The sequence below is a fragment of the Myotis nattereri genome, assembly GCF_964212035.1.
Source record: "Myotis nattereri genome assembly, chromosome: 16".
Taxonomy (NCBI): Eukaryota; Metazoa; Chordata; class Mammalia; order Chiroptera; family Vespertilionidae; genus Myotis; species Myotis nattereri.
The window spans coordinates 4,843,749-4,865,744 of record NC_138091.1 but is presented as its reverse complement, the minus strand read 5'-3'; the positions used below and the strand labels follow the sequence as shown (position 1 = coordinate 4,865,744).

General features: G+C 45.7%; 1 protein-coding gene across 1 annotated transcript in view; it reads right to left on the bottom strand.

The window, feature by feature from the left end:
- The window catches only part of SPECC1 (sperm antigen with calponin homology and coiled-coil domains 1), a 247,101-nt gene that overhangs the window by 170,073 nt on the left and 55,032 nt on the right, over positions 1 to 21,996 (bottom strand). The window contains exons 2-3 of the mRNA XM_081110787.1: positions 16,609 to 16,778; positions 8,906 to 9,041 (exon numbers count right to left, since the gene is read on the bottom strand). Coding sequence (XP_080966913.1) covers positions 8,906 to 9,041; positions 16,609 to 16,755 — 283 coding nt within the window. The 5' untranslated portion in view covers positions 16,756 to 16,778. The remainder of the gene's footprint in view (positions 1 to 8,905; positions 9,042 to 16,608; positions 16,779 to 21,996) is intronic.

The window sequence follows — 21,996 nt, the reverse complement described above, 5'->3', positions numbered from 1 at the left end:
CAATTTCCTCACTTTTGATAAGTCTACTTAAATTTTCCAGTTCTTCATGAATCTTGTCTAGGAAGGTTATATATTTCTAAGAACTTGTCTACTTCTACTCGGCTATTGAATTTGAAGGAATATAGTCTTTCATAGTATTCTAGTATGATCCTTTGTATTTCTGTGGTGTCCATTATAACTTCTCATCTTTCGTTTCTGATTTTGTTTGAGGCTTCTCCTTTTCCCATAGATTTATCAATTTTATTAATCTTTTCAAAGAACCAGCTCTTTGTTGCATTAATTTTTATACTGTCCTTTTTATCTCTATTTCACTTAATTCTGATCCAATTTTTATTTCCTTCTTCTGCTGACTTTGGGCTGCATTTGTTCTTTGAGCTCTTTAAGGTGTAATGTTAGGTCGTTTATTTGGGGTTTTTCTTGCTTCTTGAGGTAGGCCTGTAATGATATGGACTGCCCTCTTATTACCACTTTGCTGCATGACGAAAGTTTTGAGACGTAGTGTTGTCATTCTCGTTTGTCTCTATGTATCTTCTGACCTCTCCTTTTATTTCCTCTTTAACCCAGTAGCATGTTGTTCAATCTCCACATATTTGTGCTCCCCCCCCCCACCTTGTTTTTGCAGTTGCTTTCCAATTTCAAAGCATAGTGGTTGGAGGATATGCTTGGTATGATTTCAATCTTCTTAAATTTACTGGAACCAGTTTTGTGTCCCAACATATGGTCTATCTTGAGAATGCCCCTTTGCACTGGAGAATGTATAACCTGGTGCTCGGGGTGAAAGGATCTGTAAATGTTATGTCCATTTGGGCTAATGTGTCACTTAAGGCTGATATTTCCTTATTGATTTTCTGTTTGGATGCTCTATCCATCGCTGTCAATGGGGGTATTTAGGTCCCCAACTATAATTGTGTTTTTGTCAGTTTTTCCCTTTAGTTCTAGTAGTAGTTACTTTATATATTTTGGTGCTCCTTGATTGGGTGCATATATATCGAGACGTGCAATGTCTTTTTGATGTACTGTCCCTTTTATCATCATAAACTATCCATATTTGTCTCTTGTTACCTTTTTTTAAAATCTTGAAATCTATTTTGTCATATATATATATGGCTACACCTGCTCTTCTCTGAATGCCATTTGCTTAGAGAACCATTTCCCACCCTTTCACTTTGAGTTCCTATTTGTCCTTGTAGCTGAGATGTGTCTCCTGAAGGCACCACATGGTTGGGTTTTGTTTGTGACCCAATCTGCTACTCTGTGCCTTTAATTGCTAAGTTCAGTCCATTTACTTTTAGAGTGACTACTGATATATGAAATTTCCTATAGCCATTTTATCTTTTGTTTTCTGATAGCTCTGGCTTTCCATCGTTCTTTTCCCTTGTGTTTCTATCTGTTGTTTTGGTTTGGTGGTATTTTATGATTTTTCCCGTTTCCTCTTTTTATAATGTATGTGTCTCAGTTCTGTTTTTTGTATGTGTGTGTGTATGGTTACCATTAGGTTTATGCAAAAGAAAGTTTTATGTATACAGTAGCCCTTTTTCTTCTGAATGCATCTTATCTTTACAAATATAGATCTTTACTTCTTTCTTATGTTTTTGTTGTCACAAAGTATCCCTATTTATGCTGAGTTCATTTCCAAATTTCAGTAGCTATTTTCCTCTCTTTTAAAAATGACTTACCTTCTTTATGTTATATTTTAGTGTATCATAATCTATTCTGAATAAGGGTTGCAATATCCAGCTTCTGTCTGTCAGTCATCTTACTTATAGTTTTGTATCTTTTTGTCTTTTGTTTCAGGTATAACACTCCCTTCAGTATTTCTTGTAACAGAGATATTTTTTTTTTTTTAAATTAAATCTTTATTGTTCAGATTATTACATTTGTTCCTCTTTTTTCCCCCCATAACTCCCCTCCTCCCAGTTCCCGCCCCACCATCCGCCCTCACTCCCCACCCACTGTCCTCATCCATAGGTGCACGATTTTTGTCCAGTCTCTTCCCGAATCTCCCACACCCCTTTCCCCCCCAAGAATAGTCAGTCCATTCCCTTTCTATGTCCCTGATTCTATTATAATCACCAGTTCATTCTGTTCATCGGATTATTTATTCACTTGATTCTTAGATTCACTTGTTGATAGATGCATATTTGTTGTTCATAATTTGTATCTTTACCTTTTTCTTCCTCTTCCTCTTCTTAAAGGATACCTTTCAGCATTTCATATAATCCTGGTTTGGTGGTGATGAACTCCTTTAGCTTTTCCTTATCTGTGAAGCTCTTTATCTGACCTTCAATTCTGAATGATAGCTTTGCTGGATAAAGTAATCTTGGTTGTAGGTTCTTGGTATTCATCACTTTGAATATTTCTTGCCATTCCCTTCTGGCCTGCAAAGTTTCTGTTGAGAAATCCGCTGACAGTCGTATGGGTATTCCCTTGTAGGTAACTGAGTTTCTTTCTCTTGCTGTTTTTAAGATTCTCTCTTTATCTTTTGCTCTTGGCATTTTAATTATGATGTGTCTTGGTGTGGTCCTCTTTGGATTCCTTTTGTTTGGGGTTCTCCGTGCTTCTTGGACCTGTAAGTCCATTTCTTTCACCAGGTGAGGGAAGTTTTCGTAACAGAGATATTGTGGTGGTAAATGCCCTCAGCTTTTATATGTCTGAAAAAGTCTTTATTTCTCCTTCAGATTTAAAGGATAACTTTGCTAGATATTTTTAGTTGGTAATTTCTCTCTTTCAATGGTTTGAATATTTGATTCTTAGCTTGTAAGGTTTCAGCTGAAAAAAACTGATGATACTCTAAATGGAATTTTCTTCATCTTTTCCCTGGCTGCCTTGAGATTTCTTCCATCTCCAGTAATTTTTGGCAGTTTTCATATAATGTGCCTTAGAGATGGCCTTTTTGGATAATTGGGTGTTCTGCTTGCTTCTTGGACTCAAGGATCCAGCTCTGCCCACAGGTTTGGGATGCCCTCAATCAACTACCTATTTGACTAGGCCCTCTGTTACCTTCTCCTCTCTGCCTTCTGGTATACCCACTATTCTTACACTACACTTTCTGATGAAGTCAGATAGTTCTCACTGAGTTCTTTCTTTCTTTTTATTTTTACCCTGAAGCCTCTCTTCTTCTACCCGTGTCATTTGTATATTTCCATCTTCAATATCACTACTTTGCTCCATCTGGTCAGCTCTATTTCCTAAGCCTGCTAGTTCATTCTTTATTTCTTCTTCTATAGAATTTCCATTTGGTTCTTTTTAAAAGTTTCATTCTCTTGTGAAAAAGTGACCCTTTTGTTTGTTGATTTGATTTGACTTCATTAAACAGTCTATCTGCATTTTTTTGTATCTTGTAGATTTTTTTCAGAACCGCAATATTGAATTCTCTGTCATTTATATAACATATTTCCATTTCTTTAAATTTATTTCCTGGGAGATTTTGCATTTTCTTTCTGAGCTGCCTCATTATCTTGGTTACTCACAGTATTTGATGGATTCCTTTTCTGCCTAGGCATCTATGGGAACAAAACCTGATTCTTTAAATATATATATTATTTAAATCTTTTTTTTTTTCAATTACAGTTGACATACAATATTATATTCATTTCAGATGTACACTACAGTGATTAGACATTATATAACTTACTAAGTGATCATTCCAATAAATCTCGCACCCATCTGACACTATACATAGTTCTTAGAATATTATTGACTATATTCCCTATGCTATACTTTGCATCTTTATGACTATTCTGTAACAACCAATTTGTACTTCTTAATCCTTTACCTTTTTCATCCATATCCCCAACCCCTCTCTCATCTGGAAACCATAAAAATGTTTTCTGTATCCATGAGTCTGTTTCTGTTCTGCTTGTCTGTTTATTTTTTTAGATTCAATTGTTGAGATATGTTTTTATTGTTCATATATATTTTTTCTTCTTAAAGAAGACCTTTTAACATTTCATATAATACTAGTTTAGCTTGGTGGTGATGAACTTCTTTAGATTTTTCTTGTCTGGGAAGCTCTTTATCTGCCCTTAAATTCTAAATGATAGCTTTTCTGGATAGAGTAATCTTGGTTGTAGGTCCTTACTTTTCATCACTTTCTTTTATTTCTTATTATTTTTTTAAATTAAATGCTTTTTAATTTCAGGCCTATATTTTATTTTTTAAAAACTTTATTGTTGAGAATATTACAGATGTTCCCCTTTATTCCCCCACTGCTCCCCTCCACTCGGTCCCTGTCCCAACCCAGGCCTTCACCACCCTATTGTCTGTGTCCATAGGTAATGCATCTTTGATTAATCTCTTCCTGCACCCCTTCCCTTTGAGATTCATCAGTCTGTTTCATGTTTCTATGCCTCTGATTCTATTTTATTCATCAGTTTATTTTGTTCATTAGATTCCTTGTTTATTTTTATATTCAGTTGTTGATAGATATGTATTTATTGCCATTTTATTGTTCAGATAACCTCCTCCTCCTCCTCCTCTTCCACCTCCTCTTCTTCTTCTTCTTCTTGTTCTTCTTCTTCACTGCTTTTCTCTTGCTGTTTTTAAGATTCTCTCTTTGTCTTTAACCTTTGCCATTTTAATTATGATGTGTCTTGGTGTGAGACTCTTTGGATTCCTCTTGTTTGGGACTCTACTTCCTGGACTTATAAGTCTATTTCTTTCACCAGTAGAGGAAAATTTCTGTCATTGTTTCTTCAAATAGGTTTTCAATATCTTGCTCTCTCTATTCTTCTTCTGGCATACCCATAATGTGAATGTTGGTACACTTGAAGTTGTCCCAGAGGCTTCTTATACTATCTTCATTTTTTTTTAATTCTTTTTTTTCTCTTCTGCTTGGGTGTTTTTTGCTTCCTCATATTCCAAATCATTGATTCTCAGAATTCTCTACTCTACTGTTGAATCCCTGTAAATTATTCTTTTTTTAGTTAGTGTATGCTTAATTTCTGACTGGTCCTTTTTCATGTCTTTGATGTGTCACTAAGGTTCTTGAAATGCTCACTAAGATCCTTGAAATTCTCACCAAGTCCCTTGAAGCTCTCATTAAGAACCTTGAACATCCTTATAACCACTGTTTAGAACTCCATATCTAGTAGCTTGCTTGCTTCCATTTCATTTAGTTCTTTTTCTGGAGATTTCTTCTGTTCTTTGCTTTTGATTACTTTCAATATTTCTTGCCAATCCCTTCTGGCCTGAAATGTTTCTGTTCAGAAATCAGCTGACAGTCTTATGGGAGCTCACACATTCTGATTGGGTATTTTTTGCTTCCTTATATTCCAAATCAATGATTTGATTATCTGCTTCATCTATTTTACTGTTGATTCACTGTAAATTATTCTTCATTTTAGTTAGTGCATATTTCATTTCTGACAGGTTCTTTTTTATGGTCTCCATGTTCTTTTGAATGCTGTTGAAGTTCTCACTAAGTTCACTGAGCATCCTTTTAACCAGTGTTTTGAACTCTGTATCTAGTAGACTGCTTGTCTCCATTATGCTTAGTTCTTTTTCTAGAGTTTTGTCCTATTCTTTCATTTGGGATATGTTTCTTTGTCTCCTCACTTGGCAGCCTACCTGTGTTTGTTTCTATGTATTAGGTAGAGCTGCTATGTATCCTGAGCTTGGAAGAGTGGTCATATGTAGTAGGTGCTCTGTAGGGCCCAGTGGCATAGGCTCTCCCAATCACCTAAACTGAGTGCTCTGGATGCGACCCCCACCCTGTGTGGGCTGTGTATTCCCTCTTATTATAGTTGAGCCTTGGTTGCTATTAGACCATCAACGGGAGGGATTTACCCCCAGTCCGACTGGCTGCAAGGACTGGCTGTAACCACAGACCACTGTGGAGGATTAAATGTGCAGGGGACTACCCTCAGAGCAGGACTTACTTCAACGGGGTGCTGGTGCCTGCTGAGTCTGTCCCTTGAGTGCGTCACTTGTGGAAGTGGTTGGGTGGTGGTCTGAAGCTATCCGCCAGGTGTGCTGGCTCCGGGGCCTCCCAAGTGGTATAGGCCAAGTTCAGCTGCACCTATGCTCTGTTCAGGGCCACCTGGCATGAGCTACAAAGTGATCTGCTGATGGCTGCTACTTGTGTTGGGCTTGGAGGTGCCCAAGTGAGGCCAAGTTGTGAACTAACACTGGCTGCTGCTAGTACCAGGTCTGGGGCCACTTAGCCAGAGTACAGGGGATACTGAGGCCAGATGCTGCTGCTTGTTTGAGAGATTTTAGAAAAGTCTGAAGCATGAGCCAAGACAGGCCATTTGTATGGAAAAGCCACTCAAAACAGTTTGGATGGACCTGGAAGCAAGGTGGGGTTGGGTCTCATGGAATCCCAGGATGAGGGGTGTCTCTGAAAAGGAACAATGGCCTCTGCCAGCACTTTTGTGTGACAGAAAGCTGCCAGCCTGAGCTCTTGCCCTGACGTAAGAAAATTCAGTTCCTCCCTGTACGTCCCTGGTAGCTTTCTAGCTGCTGTCCCAGCACTGGAGCTCAGAGAGTGTGAGTCCAAGTAAGTCCGTGTGCAGGTCCTGTAAGATGAACTGCCTAGAACTCCAAAAGCCCTCTGTTTCCCTCAGCCACAATCCCTGCAGGCTTTTACAGCCAGAAGTTATGGGGACTTCTCTTCCTGGCACTGGAACCCTGGCCTGCTGTGGGACTAGGACCCCTGGTTCCTCAGGAGGAACCTCTGCAGCTGAAATATCCTTCCCAATTTTTATAGACCACAAGTGGGTGTGGAACCAGCTTGTTCTGCATCTCCATCCCTCCTACTAGTCTCAATGTAGCTTCGTCTTTAAATCCCTAGTTGTAGGACGTCCATTCAGCCAAATGCAGGCTGTTCTGAATGATGGTTGTTCTGTAGTTGTAATTTTGATGTGGTTGTGAGAGGATTCAAGTACCACATTTACCTACACCACCATCTTGACCAGAACTTCTGCTTTTTTGTTTTTTGGGGTTTTTTTTTTTTTTAACAAGTAGCTTCTCTATTTAGTAACTTGATAAGAAGTCTTTCTTTTGTTCTCCAGTAGGTGACACTAAAGCACAAATTTTTAAATTTCTCTTGCGTTGCTTTGGTTTGTCAGATCTCTGCTAGATGGTGGAAAATGTCTTCTATTCCCTGGGGAGGTGAGCTTCTCCTCTGAGGCCTGGTCACCTCAGTTTCAGGGTTCCACACCCACGGGGCAATGTGGTCAGGGATCAAGTTCCTGGCCTGTGAAATCCCAGTGCTGTTCTCTGCAGAGATGGGTGGGGGTGGGCGAGCTGGAGAGGCCTATTGGTGTGTTTGTAGCTTTGTTCTCCTCCCAGTAATGGTGACTGCTAGACCTCAGCTGCCTCACCTTCGTGTCTTCGCCCCTGTCATTGTGATTAGTTGCAGAGTACACCTGCTGCTCAGGGGGAACTGTTTCTATCTCTCCAGTTCTCAGGGCAGCAGATAACATGCTCTGTAGCTCAACACTCGCTGCTACAGCTCCTTCTGGGGCCTGCGGCTAGTCTGGAAGGGTGAGGGGCGCCAGCCTGGCTCCGTGGCTTTGTTTTTCTGCTTGTAGTGGCAGACACCATACAACAACGGCGGCACCTCCACACCATCTCTGCCCAGGTTACTGGGTTCAGTTGCAGCCTATACCAACCACTGCATTAGGCATGCTCACCTCACTGCATCTCTCTGCTCCTCCGGACTGCAGATGGCAACCTGATTCCTCCCCTCTCCCGAGACTGCGGGGAGCGAGGGGCTGCGTCTGTGGCACCCGTTTCTGCTCCTCTCCTTTCCCACCCCACCGGCTCCCTCTGACTCGCCTGCCTTCAGAGTTTCAATGCGAGGGTCTCTCAGGTGTGCTTGTATATGAGCAGGGAATCCTTTATTGAATGAGAGCTGTTCAACTTGTAGCTTCAAAGTAAGAGACCAAAGTAACCTTCCTCATTGCCTCTGATATCACATCTCTATTCTTTCATGTGTTAAGTTTCCCATGTTCTGGACTCAAATATAATGGTTAAAAAACCTTTTCTAGCCCGACCGGCGTGGCTCAGTAGTTGAGCGTTGACCTGTGAATCAAAAGGTCACAGTTCGATTCCCGGTCAGGGCACATGCCTGGGTTGCAGGCTCGGTCCCCAGGTTGGAACGTGCAGGAGACAGCCAATCAATAATTCCCTCTCATCAATGATGTGTCTATCTCTCTAACTCAGTGGTTCTCAACCCTTTAAATACAGTTCCTCATGTTGTGACCCAACCATAAAATTATTTTCGTTGCTACTTCATAACTGTAATGTTGCTACTGTTATGAATCGTAATGTAAATATCTCATATGCAGGATGGTCTTAGGTGACCCCTGTGAAAGGGTCGTTCGACCGCCAAAGGGGTCGTGACCCACAGGTTGAGAACCACTGCTCTAACCCTTTCCCTTCCTGTCTGATATATATACTTTTCTGTTTCTCAAAAAGACAGTAATACTGAGAAAGTTCACATTTCCATGGCCCCCGCCCTCTAAGCAACTCAGTGCAGAGCATCCCGTTCTCCATGGGATGTTGAACACCACATCTGCGAGGGACCTACAGAGCTGATTCATTCACTCCTCAATGCCCGTCACCCCAAGACAACACCAGGACCTATGCCACCTTGCCTGGACTTCACACGCACGATGGCAGGTGCACACCTGGAAGGCCAGCGGGAACCACGGCATCCCCATTACCTTTCTGTTCTTGTCTGTCCCCCCCTGATGTAAACTCCATGGGCTGGATGTTGTTGCCTAAAGCAGTTCCTGACCCAGAGTAAGTGCTCCACACATATCTGATGCGGGGAGGGATGCATCAGTCACTGACGTGCTGTCCTGGGCCAGGATGAGTGGCCTGCTGGGTCCCTCTGACCTGGGTCCCTCCTGCCTGGGCCCCTCAGACATGCGTTCCTGACCTGCGTCCCTCCTACCTGGGTGGCTCCTCAGGCGGCTCTCAGTGAGCTCGGAGATGGTTCCGGCTGTCGAAGTCTTTTTCAGTCGAACTACCGCGGAAGCGGTGGTACTTCCCGGCTTGTTGAGCATGTCCTCGCTGCTGGCCCTCTTGAGCTAAGAGAGAGGTAGAGGGGAAGAGAGGATCAAAAGACCCGTTTTCAGTAAGGAGTACTACACACCAAGAAGCCTGTGAGCAATCCCACGGCCCAGAGGTTACGGTGCAGTGAGGGCGCTTTGCGGAGCACGGCAGTGCCAAGTGGACAAATGCAAAGCTCGACACCCCTGTGTGTGTCTTTTACAGGCTGGAGCATAACCTTCCCTACCGTGTCAAAGAATATGATAAGATTAGGGGTGAATAATACCATTGTGTCACACTTCAAATAGTGAATTCCTAAATACCCTGTTGTCCTGGAAAATATTTTTTAAAGAATGGGAGCTGATGAAAAAAGAACCGTGAGATGCAAAAAGTCAGGACGTGGCAATGCACAAAATAATTCAAGGACAAAATTAACTTAAAAATACATGTCTGGAGGAAGCAGAGGGAAGAGATGTACAAGACCTGGAATCGACCGTGCTCAACACCAAGAACTCCACCCAGGGTCTCCCGCAGACAACGGGTTCCAAGGGAAGAAAGGACGTTTTGGAGGCCAGAAGAACAGCTACTGAATGACAGCAAGAAAAGCAGAACCCCTCGCTCCTTTTCTGCTCTCTTCTCTGTCATGAAAAGGGAGACCAAACATTTGTCAAAAGAAATTGGTTTAAGCGGGGGCCCCATGCAGCACCGCTGGCCTGGCCTGTCTCTAGCGTTCGCAGCCCGTGTGACAATGATGTCACTGGCGTCCTCAGGGTAGGAGTCATCACATTGAATCTGCAGTGGAAGCTGTCGGACGACGTTCAGCCACAGCTGTTCTGAAATTAAAAACCGGGGCAGTGTGGGCTGCACCGAGGAGAGCACAGTGGGAGCCTCTGGCCATCAGGAATCAGTCTCCATGTCGACAACCATATTGTATCTCAGTTGCGGGACCTACGGCTGGTGGAGACGGTGCGTGGTTTCATGTGCCAGGGGGGTTTGGATCCCAGGTTTGTATTTGACAGATGTCTTCCTGTGTCTCCTCTTGTATCTGCAACTTCACTGAAACCACAGAATGGGAAGCAAGACCAGACACCAACGCACAGGTGTCGCTGAAGACCAAACGGTGTCGGGCTGCTTATTGCTGGTTATGACATGGGCCCTCAGCATTCCAAACCTGTCCATCCGCTAACTATTCTGACTGCAGAGCTACGTCCACTGGGGCCGTTCCCAACCAGCTTGCACTTCCTTGGACAGACCCCTGTCTGAGTGTATGGAGTGCAGTCTGAGCGAACTGGTTAGCGTGGTCTGCCTGCTTTAAGGGAGACACTTCCTGCAGGGCGGGGCCTAATACACTGAGTGCTTCCTCTGCAGCTGTGGAGACTTGGAGTTGACTGATGACGATGATGATGTGGCTTCACACCCGGAGGCCTGGAAGGAAGGCCACCCGCTGATGAACCTGCAGACAGGCAGATGAACCAGCGGAGCAGCAGCTGAGACCCCCACCTGTGTGCGCAGCATCACACGGGCGAGAGCGCGGGACCGAGCGCTGTGACAATAATCTGTCCTTTGAACCGAAACACGCAGTGTGGAATGATATATTTTAGGAACCAGTCCAGATGTGAATTTTTTCCAAGCAACTTCACTGAAACCATATAATGGGGTGCGTTTTTCTTGGAGAGGCTCTATATAGTCATATTCTAGAAAGCATAGTTAGCTGTATTGATACTTTTATACGAAGAAAATATATAAAAGCATTTTGTGATTTTAAAGACAACTATAAGATAAAATTGTTTCATCTGCTGGTGAAAAAAAAGAGGGGGAGCCTTAAATGACCTATCACTGCTGGTCCAGGAAATGACACCAAGTTAGTTAGAAAGACCACAGGACTTCTCCCAACCACTGTAAGTCTTTAAAGAACATTACTGAAGAGGGATCGTTCTAGAACAGTGATTTTCACCCCGTTTGCAGCAAGAATTTTTAAAACATGCACTACCTGACCATTTAGTCACGGGCACTGACCTCTTTTCCCTTACATCGTCAAATAAAAAAGTGACAACAGCCAGCACAACAACAGCCGTCCAGTGTGAATGAATCAAAATTATATCTGTTTTTTGTCAGATCAGCAAAAAATGTCTTTTTTTGGTGTGCCACCGAATTTCAGTAATTAGTGTATGGGCCATGAGATGAAAAAGGATGGAAATGGCTGTTCTAAAATCCCAGAGACAGGAAGATGCCCAGAGCCATTACGAATATATCTGACATCTGGAGAAAGCAGTGTGGAGAGACAGAGAGTGGGTAGCCCCACCCACTGCACTGGTGGAAAGTCCCCGCTCCATCCACTGGCTTCGGGGTCATTTACAGAGAATTAGGGTTTAAAAATTTTCATGATTAAAAAAAAAAACATTTTCGCCGAAACCGGTTTGGCTCAGTGGATAGAGCGTCAGCCTGCAGACTGAAAGGTCCCAGGTTCGATTCCGGTCAAGGGCATGTACCTTGGTTGCGGGCACATCCCCAGTAGGAGATGTGCAGGAGGCAGCTGATCGATGTTTCTCTCTCTCATCGATGTTTCTAACTCTCTATCTCTCTCCCTTCCTCTCTGTAAAAAATCAATAAAATATATTTTTAAAAAAAACCAAAAAACATTTTCCACTTTGCATTGTTTACATTTCAGGGAGCTACACACCCCCAGAGTAGCTTAAAAGAGAAAAAATGCTAACACCAGGTGTCAGTGAGGTGGTGGGACAAGCTGACAACCATTTGGGAAAACTGGCAAAGTCTACTAACGCCAAGTATTTGCTCCTTAGGAGACAGCAATCCTGCTCTTCAGTCTATGCCCAAGAGAAGTGAGTACTGTGCTCATCAAAAGAATGTTCAGCCCGGCCGGCGTGGCTCAGGGGTTGAGCATCGACCTATGAAACAGGAGGTCACCGTTTGATTCCTGGTCAGAGCACATGCCGAGTTATAGGCTTGACCCCCAGGGGTCCTGCAGGAGGCAGCTGATCAATGATTCTCTCTCATCATTGATGTTTCTATCTCTCCCTCTCCCTTCCTCTCTGAAATCAATAAAAATATATTAAAATAAATAAATAAAAAGCAAATCGCTAACACTGAAAGGATGGTTTGCATGAACTTAAAGATTTTCACAATTTAAAAAAATTGTGTTTATGTTCACAGTTTATTAGATGTGAATATAAACACATTTTCTGGCCCACTTTGTGACCCTAGTTTAACAACGGGCCCCAAATGGCCTTGGGGTTGACACAGAAGCCACCCGGTGGCCTTCCAGGAACCCCGGAATCGCTTTTCTGTTTCCCATTTCAGAGCAACCGTGGCTGCTGCGCCCAAGCTCTGCAGCCTCTCAAAGTAGCCCTCAGGCCACCAGTGTACTTCTTATCTGACAGCAGTGCATGAGGTCAGCAACTTCTCAGTAGAAAAAGCAGCTGTTACTCACTCTGCCTAGAAGCATGCCCAGGTACCTCCCTAGGTCCCCAAAGCAAAATCTATTCTGATTTAGGCTTGAAGACTCCCCAGACAACACACCAAACAAAAAAAGAGAAACCATTGCAGTTAAGGGAATTTTAATGCAAATGATACGCACTTGGTTCTGCTTTCCTCTACCTGATTCTCTGACGTCACTAAGGTCAGTAAACGTCACACAGAGAAGTGGAAGAATCAGATTCGTACTTTTATCATCTTTCCTCCTCGCAAAAGGCCCAGGGAGCCAAGGGTCGGTCTGCGAATCCAGCAATTCTCCACATCCTCCCAAGCAAAATAGTGTCCTTTGGCACTATCTCTTGGACGCAGCCTCAAGTCTGGGAAGCTACTCGTCTCAGCTACTGACTCTTGATCTTGCCCGGCTCCTGGCTGCACTGTTGGCTTTGTTTCCTGGTCCCTGACAGCAGCCACGTGAGATTTCTGGTTTGTGACAGCCGGTCGGGCAGGGATGTGCTTTGGTACGTTTCGTAAGTACTTTCACCAACTGGCTGATGGTGAAGCTGCCAAGCACCGCCAGGAGAGCTTACAAAAGGAAAAACATGCAAATAGCTCACAGATGAAAGGAACTGCAAATTCTTCTCAATCCCACAGAGGTCGTGGGGGAAACCGGAACTCTAAAATCGTCACACAGAACTGTCCAGTCTGTAAAGGCAGATGCCGCGTGATGGCTGAAGCACTTCTCAGACTTGGCACGCCTCAGAATGTGGGGGGCTCATGAAAGCACACTGCTGCCTGGACCCGACCCCAGTCGGCCACCACCACCTCCTTTCTGACTCCTAGACCTCAGTGGAGCCTGGGAATTTGCATTTCTACCTTTCCCGGTGATGCCGATGCTGCGGTCTGGGAAGCACTTTGAGAACGAATGTTTAGAGCAGCAGCGTCGACAGATATATAGTACAAGCCACAGGCATAGTTTTATAGAGTCTGGAAGCCACATTATAAAAGCACTGTGACTGCTGGACAAAATTAATGTTAAGAATAGATTTTCTTAACCCAATACATTCAAAACATTATCAATCAATGTAAAGTATGTTGGTAAGGCATCTGACTTGTTTTTGTACTAACTCTTCGGAATCTGGTGTGACCGCACTTGGAGCACATCTGGGTTTTGACTAGCCACGTTCCAGGGGCTCAACTGCAGCCTGTGGCTTGTGGGTACTGCCCTGGGCAGTGCGGGGTTAGAGCACGCCCCAAGAAAGACTGCACAAGACTGACAGGTGCCCGGGACGTGTAAAGAGCATGCCTAAAGTATACGACTCTGCTCTCTGGGCACGGGGGCCCTGACCCCTGGCCACAGGGGCCTGGGCAGGCTCAGTGCATGCCTAGCCAAGCAGACCTTTCCCTATTTTTTTTGCTTAGTTTTCTTTAAAGCAAATCAGAAGTAAGTAAATAAGCAGACAGGCCTTCCAAGGAATGTGAGAGGCTTGGGCATGGTGGCATCCCTGCTCACGCCACGCTCTGAAGACCAGACACCAGCAGATGACACAGAAGCAGAGGCAAATGGGAGTAACAGCGAGTCTTGGGTGTTCCAGTCCCCGATCCCAGCCTCTCTGAGCTCCAGTCTGTCCCTCTGTCCTGCCCACAGTGACATGGGAGCCTTAGGTCTGTTCAGTCTAGTTCTTTCCGGCCAGAGCTGACTCAAGTCAATGTTCTCTCATTTGCAGCCAAGGAAGCTGAGCGGCCAGACTGAGGTGGCCTGCTCGCCTCAGCGCACCCCCAGCGCTTCCCCTCTGGCACTGGGCTTGACTAGCACGGGCGGGCGAGGCCTCCCCCATCCCTGGGCCGTGTGCCCCCTGAGGGCCCTTCAGAGGGCCAGCATTTGAAGTAGGAGGTTTCATTCCACTTTGGTGGATTTGTTTCCGTTTTCCTGGTTTTGACCAAAGACGTATCTATCCACCCCTATGTGCCTGCTCACTACGGAGCAGCTAGAGTGAGGTGTTCGGTGCACCACGCCGCCGCCCTGCATGTGTGCAGGTCTTCACAGTCAACACGGGGGCCAATCTCCGAGCTGTTCTGTCTATGTCCTCTTTCCTGGCGATGGGCAGGGGAGGCGCCCTCTTCCACTGCTCCCTCCCTGGGCCCTGGCGCTCTCTTCCGCAGGCCGAGGCTGGCGCGAAATGGGAGCAGCAAGTGTCTAACAGGAGGATCTGCTTTTCCCTGGCTTTCCCTGTGGAACAAGTTTCCAAAATGCTCACCCATCGACGGCAGAAGTGGCCAACATTTCTTTGTCCTCAGGGAACACTCCTGAGCTTCCAGAAGCTCCACTGGTCTGTCATTGGTGAAGTGTATGCTTTTATTTGAAATTTAAATCAAAGATGTCTCCCAAGTATGCTACAGGTCAAAGATCATAAAGACAAAAGTCACGGAAATAATGGCTGAATCCAGGATCACAGTCATGAAGGACGTTAGTGTGGAACCCTCACAGGACCGCTCCCAACCGCCTGGAGGTTCACAGATAGACGGGCAGAGTCAGGACCCCTTGGCCTGGTCTGAGCCCCTCCCCCTGCCTGACATCCCCCATCCTGCCACGCCTGGCAGCGGTCTGATGGACAGCTACATGCAGCCACGGAAACGGCCATGCAGAGCAGGGGTGTGGGACGTGCGGAGCAGGGGTGTGAGGCAGTAGGAGCTGCGGTGGTGAGGATGGCACTGTACAGTGTGGTGGGATGTCTGATAGGGAGACCTTTGAGCACAGACTTAAAGGAGGAGGATGGGGAGGATGCTCAGAGGGAGGAAATGGGTAGAAAGCAGCAAACCCACTGCGGCAGGAGTGAGCCCGGCTCATCAGAGGAACCGCCACTGAGCCCAGAGAGCCAGAGGCCCCCAGAGAGCCGGAGGCCACAGCAGGGAGCCAGGGCAGGGGGAGGGCCATGGCTTCAAGCGGGAATGGGGCAGGTCTCCAGGGCAGTACTGACCACTCTGAATGAATGGAGAGAGCCCTCGAGGGTTCCAAGCAGAGAAGTGGCGTGATCCATGTGCTAAAAGGACCACTGGCTTCTATTGAGGATGAATGATGGGCGCAAAGATGAAGCAGAAAGGACGTTGGGAAGCGTGCAGGGAAGGCAGCGGCATGACCAGGTGGTCCCAGCGGAGGTAATGGGAGTGGATGGAGTTGGCATCTATTTTTAAAGTAGAAGTGATGGCATCTTGCTGATGAACTATGGGACATGAGAAGTGTTCAAAAATGATGCCCTGGGCTCTTGCCTGGGCAGCCGAAAGGACGGGGTTGCTATTACTCCAATGGGGAGATTCAGGAGCAGGCTAGGGGAGGCGTGGGACCTGGAGGGGAAGGCATCAAGATTCAGTTTGGGACATGTTACATTCGGAGTGCCTTTCAGGCAGCCAACAGGCAAGGTGACAAAGGCAGTTGGAGGGGTCCTGGTTGGAGACACAGAAATGGACACAAGAATGCATGGGACATGCAGACACCACAGCCCGCCCCAGGCTGCATCGCATGTCAGCGCCCAGGGAGCGTCCCAGGTCCTTCTGCACAGTCAAGCTGAGGCATATGCAGATGGCACTATGGTTCATTTAATTATAAACTAGCTTCCTCTTATAGCTAGGATATTACATTAATTTTTCAAAAATGTGTGTGTGGGTAGGTTATACTACCTCTGACTTCATCGCAGGGTAGAAAGGTGTTGGGTGACACAGTAACTAGAAGAGAGCTGAGGCCCAAGGACTGTGCCCTGGGCCCACCCAATATTTGAAACCAGGGCAGGAGTCGGCAGGGAGACTCCTGCCCCCGAGGAAGGAGGCAACTGAGAGAAGAAGACATCCCCAGACGCGGGGCCTAATCAACAGTGTTGACTCTGCTGACTGTCAAGTAAGACAAGGGTGGAGACTGGCCACTGGATTACCAGATCATTAGTGATCCTGACCCCATCTGGTGGGTGCTGGGGCAGAGCTCTGCCTGGACAGTCCAGGTAATCCAGGGAAACATCTGGCAGATCTCCGTCTCCATCCCAAATGCCCCTGCTACAAAGCCTTTGCTCTGCTCCTCTAGGTTCTCCCGGGCCCTCCCTGGAGGCCACTAGCTTTACCCCCCGCCCCTCCCATCCCCCAAGCAGACACTGGACGCCCAGCCCTCACCCTGTGCGTATCGGGCTATACCTTGCTGAGCTGGGACTCACACGCCAGCGAGGTTGAAGACTTAGAGCTCTTCATGCCAGAGGAGGCTGTGGGAAGGGGCCGCGCGCGGTCACTCCCATGGCTCCCCACTTTGGTGACTGGACTCCAGGGCTTGGCTGCGCTCCTCATGTTTGTCGCGTGGGTCTGTCTCTCTGTAGAAGAGCAGAAGAGAACAGCATGTGTCCACGACTTGAGCCCGCTGAGTGACATCACAGAGCTTTACCCCTATACCACCCCCACCCCGTCATCATGGAGAGCCAGCGCCTATGACCGGGCTGCAGACAGCTCTACTCCTAAGAAGATGCCCTTGCACTAGGCTAATTTTTGCAACTTCACAACAGCTGTTACAAACTATAAAGATGTGCAATATTATCGATGCTCTGACATTACTTCTCAGCATATGATGGCTTTTTCTCAGGCAGGGACACCTACTACAATATTCCTATACATACCCATACACTATCTATGTGCATCCATTTTCTCATGTAAAACAGGTCAGCTTGAGTCAAGACACACTGTGTCCATAAGCCTTGAAGCTTTAGGGGTGACAATGGTACAACCTACCTCATTTTTAAATAGGAATAAATGAATTACCGTATTTTCCTGTGTATAAAACGCCCCCCACTTTTCCTACCCAAAATTAAGAAATCAATATTTTAAATATTTTGCTGGTTTTCCTCTTAAGGCCGTCTTCTTTTTTGGCATCTTAAGGAGTTGTTCTTCCTGTTTTCTCCACTGTCTGGTCATACACTCTGTGGGAGGAGGTCCAAACTGTCTCTCTGCAGCTCTATTTCCATGCTCTTTTGCAGAGCTGATGACATTCAGTTTGAATTTTGCAGAGTAAGACAATCACTTACAGGTATTTATCGTTTTATTTTTTGACATCTTTATGGGCTCAGAACACTCCAGTCCCTGTTGCATCTGCACACTCTCCACCTCCACCTCCAATTACAGCATCAGCTGACGTCAGTAACAATAAGGCTCATGATTGGAGGCAGCCTGTTTGACAAAACATGGGCAGCTACACACCTGCGCAGCTCCCTCTTCGGCTGACTTCCGTGTACAAGATACCCCTCGATTTTCAGTCTAATGATTTTAGAAAAAAGTAGCGTCTTATACACAGAAAAATACGGTATTTGAAAATTAGATTTCACAGAAGCACAGCTTTTTTCTTCTTTTGGACAGAAATAGGTATCATTTAAAAATTAATAGAGCATATTTTAACTGGTCAGACCTGACATTATAGGACAGAGTTACTGCTCTAAAATATTTTATGAAAGCAAAATTGGCCTAAGTAGCAACATGCAGTTATACCTCTGGGGGAAGCCCACATACAAAGACAAGGAAGCAGTGTGTGTGGTCATTCGGAGGGAGGTGTGGCCACACCTCTTACCCTCCCTGAGCCTGTTCCTTCCACCAGGGGCACAATGAGACGGAATCCAATGCCCTCCGTGTCTCATCCAGCTCCAGCCCTAACTCTGCCTGTCCCCACGGGCTCCCAACCAGGAGTGGGAGACAAAACACCAAAGCCAGATAAAGCTCCATCCTTTCAAAGAAACAAACTGAAAATGCACTTTAAAATACACCAAGAGCCCAGCCGGCGTGGCTCAGTGGTTGAGCATCCACCTAGGAACCAGGAGGTCAAGGTTCGATTCCTGATCAGGGCACATGCCCGTGTTGCTGGCTCAATCCCCAATAGAATGTGTGCAGGAGGCAGATGATCAATGATTCTCTCTCATCATTGCTGTTTCTCTCTTTCCCTCTCCCTTCCTTTCTGAAATCAATACAAATATATTTTTAAAAAATACATCAATAGGTGCCGTGGCTAATGTTTCTCAGTGTTTAGAGGGTCAGCCGTGCACCACAGGGCTGGGGTTTCATTTCCTGGACAAGGGCATGCACCTGGGTTGGAGGTTCAATCCCCAGCCCAGGTCAGGATGTCCGTGGGAGGCAACCAACCTATGTGTCTCTCTCACATTGATGTTTCTTTCTCTCTCTCCCTCTCTCCCTCCCTTCTTCCCTCCCTCCCTCCCTTTCACTCTCTCTAAAAATCAATGGCTGAGGGACCCCACTGGGCACGAATCCATGCACCAGGCCTCTAGTAAAATAAAATAAAGTAAAATAAAGTGCACCAATAGGTGACAGATAATTCCAGTGGCCACACTCACAGGACCTGGGGGGTCTAAGTCACTGCCCCTGAGGGATGATGGGTGGTGTTAAGCAGCCCCGGGCCTCTTCCCCATCACCGCATCCAGGACCCTCTGTTAGCATCTAAGAGGAAAACAGCAGATGGCCTCCCAGCCTGGCTCAGGCTATGTCCTCCTCCTGCTCTTATCTACTTATCCTGGCCAGCAGGGACCATCTCCACTGACAGAGTCTCTAAGCCAGGGCCACCCAGGGTTGTGTTTTGTTTTGTTTTTTCACATCAAAACAATTCAGTATATTTCCTGTCACTTGGTTGAAATAAGGGCATCAGTCAATCCATACGGAACGGCAGGGTTCATTTGAGAGGAGCACAGTAGGGGTAGTACTTTGGGATGGTTATGAAATAGAACAGATAGAAGAGTAAGCTACAGAACCATTCATGACACTCAGAAGCTTGCACTGCTAATCTAGCCAACTTCTCCATTGGCATTATTTTCTAGTAAAAAGTCATCACAATTAAAAAATAGTTCCAAAAAATAACAGTTCCAAGGATTCCCTGGGCTAGTTATAACAAGCTGTAACATAGTACCCTAGAGATTTACAGTTGGTTTGTTGTTTTAGAAGACACTAGAGGCCCGGTGCATGGATTCATGTACTGGTTGGGTCCCTCAGCCTGGCCTGCATCCTCTTGCAATCAGGACCCCTCAGGGGATGTCAGGCTGAAACTGGCAGTCAAATGCCACCTGTTGCTCCTGCTCATCCCAGCCCCGCTGCACCTGCTGCAGGCTCGCACCCAATCAGTCCTGATTGGGAGAGGCTCGCGCTACCTCAGTGGTGCTCGCCAGCCGTGAGCCCGTTGGTCAGCTGAACGGCGCTCCCGCTGTGGGAGCGCACTGACCACTAGGGGGCAGCTCCTGCATTGAGTGTCTGTCTCCTGGTGGTCAGTGCACATCATAGTGACCAGTCGACTGGTCGTTCAGTTGCTTAGATTTTTATATATGTAGATTCTAGAGCTAGTTTTATATTTCAAGATATAAAAACATTAGTGCTTGATTTCACAGGTGTCCATATTTTAAACTAAAATATTGCTAATTTTAGAAACTATTTTTGAAATAGCAGTAAAAGGAGTCTAAGACAAGCATATGTTGCATAATGTTAGACAATGTTTTTGGTTTTTTTCTTTTTATTATTACTATTTTTCTTTTATTTTATTGTTGACAGTATTACAGATGTCTCCCATTACCCCCCCCCCCCCTTTAACTCCCTTCACCCAGCCCCCTTCCATCCCCCCAGGTCCTCACCACCCTACTGTTCATGTCCATGTGCTATGCATATAAATATATAAGTTCTTTTTTTAATGAAAAAGTAACTGAGTTTGAATCCAAATGATTTTGAAGTTTTCCTTTGAGTTCCATTGGTCATAAAAGGTATCTTTGTGCTTCCAGATCCAAGTCCATATTATGTTCTCTCCCCTCCATTTATTTTCCTTCTACCCTTGTCTTTTCTCTTCCTGTGATTACAATTCTTATTTGAGTCTCCATCATGTCATTCCATATCGGAGGGTTTATCTCTGATCCTTTACATATTAAGACCATTCATTCCACATTTGCAAAAATATTCTTCATTGGACACTGTTTCTATTACATTATCCCTTCGGTCAAGAACTTCAATCCTGCCGAACCGGTTTGGCTCAGTGGATAGAGAGCGTCGGCCTGCGGACTCAAGGGTCCCAGGTTCAATTCCGGTCAAGGGCATGTACCTTGGTTGCGGGCACATCCTCACTGGGGGGCATGGGGGGGGCAGCTGATCGATGTTTCTCTCTCATCGATGTTTCTAACTCTCTATCCCTCTCCCTTCTTCTCTGTAAAAGATCAATGAAATATATTTAAAAAAAAAAAAAAAAAAAAGAACTTCAATCCTGTTGGGACCCATATTTTAGTGGTTCATTCACCTGTCTGTTCATTCAACAGATTTTACTGAGTGTTAACCTTGTGCTAGGCACTGTTCTATGCATGGAGGATACAATAGGGAGTAAAACAAACAGAGAAAATCCTTGCTCTTATAAAGCTTATATATACTAACTAGAATCCAGTGGACCCTTCATTCTCTATCAACTATCCTATATAATAAAAGGCTAATATGCAAATTGACTGAATGGCGAAATGACCGGTCACTATGACGCGCACTGACCACCAAGTGGCAGACGCTCAACACAGGAGCTGCCCCTGGTGGTCAGTGTGCTCCCACAGGGGGAGTGCTGCTCAGCCAGAAGCCAGGCTCATGGCTGGCGAGCGCAGTGGCCGTGGCAGGAGCCTCTCCTGCCTCTGTAGCAGCGCTAAGGATCCCTTGGGGGATGTCCACTGCCGGCATAGAACAGTGCCCCCCACCAGTGCACAAATGTTGTGCACTGGGCCTCTAGTGTCTAGTAAGACTCTGCTAACCTTCCCTTTTCCTGTTCTTTCCATATCTCCCAGTTCCTTCCTCACCAAGCAGCAGTCGAGTTACCCTCCAACACAGGTTCTCTGAGCCCAGTAGACTCTGCTTCCTTACCCCATTCCTGCTCTCCGACAATGTTCTCATTCTCCCACAGGGGTGTGTACCTTTGCTGGTTCACACACTTGGGATACCATCGCTCCTCTCATTCTCCAAATTTTGGCTCAAATAGCACAATGAGTATTTTCCTCTCTGACAGTTCCTTCCGAGGTCTTCCCTGCACTGTTCTCATTTACACTTGATGGCGAACCCCTTTAGGTATTCACGAGCTGTTTCATAGGGCTTCGCTTGCTGCCTCCAGCTGAACAGATAAACAAGCCCTGAACGGGCCAGCGAGGCAGAGCAAAGTGAGTCCTGGGCCAGCAGCTGGGCGATCTGGTTTCTCTCCGGCTGTCACTGACCACCAGCATGTCGCCGTGAGCACCGGGAGCACGTCACAGCTGCGTCAGACTCCGTTATCTCCCTCCCCAAAAGGACGAGGTTTGACCAGTAACATGGGTGGTCTATCCAACCTCTCTTGCCATTCTTCAACTCTCTTACTTTTCATTCTGCAGTCACGATTTTTTAATAGCAGCATTCTTTTTAAAATTAGATTTATTGGGGTGGCATTGGTTGATAAAATTATGTAGGTCTCAGGTGTACAATTCTGTAATACACCATTTGTATTTTGTATTGTGTGTTCACCATCCCCAGTCTCCTTCCATCACCATTTATCCCCACTTTACTCTCTTT